Here is a 2500-nt window from a genome sequence, read left to right on the forward strand (position 1 = left end):
AACCCAGTAACAAGCTCTTAAAAGAGGGCACTGTGATTGGTCAACACATCAATAATTCATAGAAAAGCTAAACATGGAATAAATGTCACGAGATTCTTTTAATCGTAAGACATGCGACAAAATATGCTTAATTCTCGAAGGCGTGCCGAAAAACAATATGGATATCGAAAAATTGCTCCATAATCTCCAAGAACACGTCTCGTGTCTGGTGTGTAAGGACGTTTTTACAGATCCAAGACACCTTCCATGTTTGCACAGTTTTTGTCTGAACTGTTTGACAAACTGGCATCGAGCGAGTGGCGGTCAAAATACGTTGAGATGTCCAAAGTGCCAAGGAGTTAGCAGAGTTCCTGCAAGCGGTGATCTTAAGGATCTTCCCATCAGCTTTTTCGTGAACGGGTTGATCGATGCCCTTAAAATTAAAGAATGCAACAAAGCACAAGTAACATGCGGAAACTGCTACAAGAAAAGCTCAGATGCCTTGTATTGTTTTCAATGTGGCATATTGTATTGCGAGCAATGCTTGATAGCGCACAACGTGATGCAACTTTATTGCAAAGATCACCGTGTTCTGGCTATGAAAGATTTTCAAGACAAGGACTATGAGGAATTATTAAAGAGACCCGTGTTTTGTCCAAGAGAAGAGCATGAGAGAGAAGAGTTGAAGTTTTTTTGCCAGAATTGTGAAGAGTCGGTTTGTCAAACTTGTGTTATCTTGGATCACTCAGGTCATAAAGTGAAACTAACTACAGGAGAAGCCGAAGCCCAAATGATCGATATCACAGCGCTTGTGCAAAGGCAAAACGATAACTTACAAGAAAAGATGAACATAGTCACTCAACTTAACGAGGACTACGCTCGTATCGTTCAACAAAGCGAAAACATGGAACAAGATGTGGAAAGCTTTGCTGACAATGTGGTCGAAACATTCCGAGAAACAATTCAGGCGAAAAAGGAAATTATCCTGTCCGAACTGAAAGAAGAAACGAAAAAGTCGCTCGAAACTGTATTAACTAAGAGGACTGCGGTTCAGGAGGAAATAAAAGCCATTGAATCAGCGCTGGAAAAAGCTGACAAACTTTTAACGCGAAGCACAAGCGTTGAAGTGGTTCAACTTGGCAAAGCATTGAAGAAAACTCTGGAAGAATTCGATCGATCTAAGCCAGTTGCCCTTGACACAGGAGTGGGCCTGTTTGATTTAGTTTTCGTGGAAAATCACAGGATACTTGATACTGACAACAGCGAAGAATTCGGCTTCTTGAAATCATGCCACCAAACAAAAGCAAGCGAATCTGTCGCTGAAGGCAGAGGACTAAATGAAGGAATTGTTGGGCGGGAAGCTCAATTTCGCTTAACCACTATAAACTACTTAGGAATACATTGTTACAATAAGCAGGATAATGTAGTGGTAGAAATGACAGATGAGCGCGGCGTAGCATGCGTCACAAATTTTAACGTAAATGACGACAAAGACGGAATCTATAAAATTAGCTATTGGCCCAAAGTTGAAGGTAATTTTAATTTATTAGTTAAGGTTAACGGGGAACATGTTCGTAGAAGCCCTTTTAGGATTGTAGTTAAATCGTTTGATGTCAAACCTGTATTATCATTTGGAAAACGAGGCTCCGTTGATGGGAGGTTTGAGAATCCTCGGGGGGTGGCTGTGAATAGCAAAAATGAAATTGCGGTGACATCCAACCACAAAGTTCAAATCTTCAATAATAAAGGAAATTTTGTGAGATCCTTTGGCAGAAGAGGCAGCAACCCAGGAGAATTTAATTATCCTTTTGGGGTAGCCTTCGATAAAGATGGAAATGTCTTAGTAGCAGACAAGCATAACCATCGCATCCAAATTTTTACTGGGGAGGGGATGTACATCAGCATGTTTGGTGGGGAAGGAAGCCTCGATACTCAGCTCAAGGACCCTTGGGGTTTATCATTGGATTTCAATGGTAATATTATCGTTTCTGACTCGTATAACAATTTCATTAAAATCTTCTCCCCTGATGGCACGTTTCTAAAGAAGATAGGTGGGCCTGGATCTCTTTCTTTTCCTGTTCACTGTGTTGAGTGGCGGGATAACCTCCTTATATCAGACCATGATGATAATAGTCTCAAAGTATTTACTAAGGAGGGGGACTTTAAGTACCAGTTTGGCAAGCAAGGGAAAGGGGATGGGGAATTTAATTCGCCCCGGTTTTTATCAGTAACTAAATCAGGTCATGTTATTGTGTGTGATCGAGACAATCATAAGGTGCAAGTGGTTGAACTTCCAAATGGTAAGTTTATTGGCAAGTTTGGCACACGAGGCAACAACTTAGGAGAGTTCAATTATCCGCTTTCTGTAGCCATTCTGAGTGATGGTCAAATTGTGGTGGCGGACTCTGCGAATCATCGAATTCAAATATTTGAATAGAGGGTCTCTTCTTAGACCGAAGTAATAAATATTTACTTCGATTTTACATGTGACTTGGATTAAAAACTTCACTACATTGGGCAG

General features: G+C 40.8%; 1 protein-coding gene across 1 annotated transcript; it reads left to right on the forward strand.

Moving 5' to 3' along the window:
* Positions 1–157: 157 nt before the first annotated feature.
* LOC137984441 (E3 ubiquitin-protein ligase TRIM71-like) lies at positions 158–2416 on the forward strand. The gene has a single exon (XM_068831615.1). It carries the CDS (start codon positions 158–160, stop codon positions 2414–2416), a length of 2259 nt encoding a protein of 752 aa, XP_068687716.1.
* Positions 2417–2500: the final 84 nt, after the last annotated feature.

The sequence above is a fragment of the Montipora foliosa genome, chromosome 14, assembly GCF_036669935.1.
Source record: "Montipora foliosa isolate CH-2021 chromosome 14, ASM3666993v2, whole genome shotgun sequence".
In the NCBI taxonomy this organism is placed as follows: domain Eukaryota; kingdom Metazoa; phylum Cnidaria; class Anthozoa; order Scleractinia; family Acroporidae; genus Montipora; species Montipora foliosa.

Bases quoted from the DNA above. Each gene is read 5' to 3' on its own strand.
- LOC137984441 (XM_068831615.1), top strand. From the start codon at position 158: ATGGATATCGAAAAATTGCTCCATAATCTCCAAGAACACGTCTCGTGT.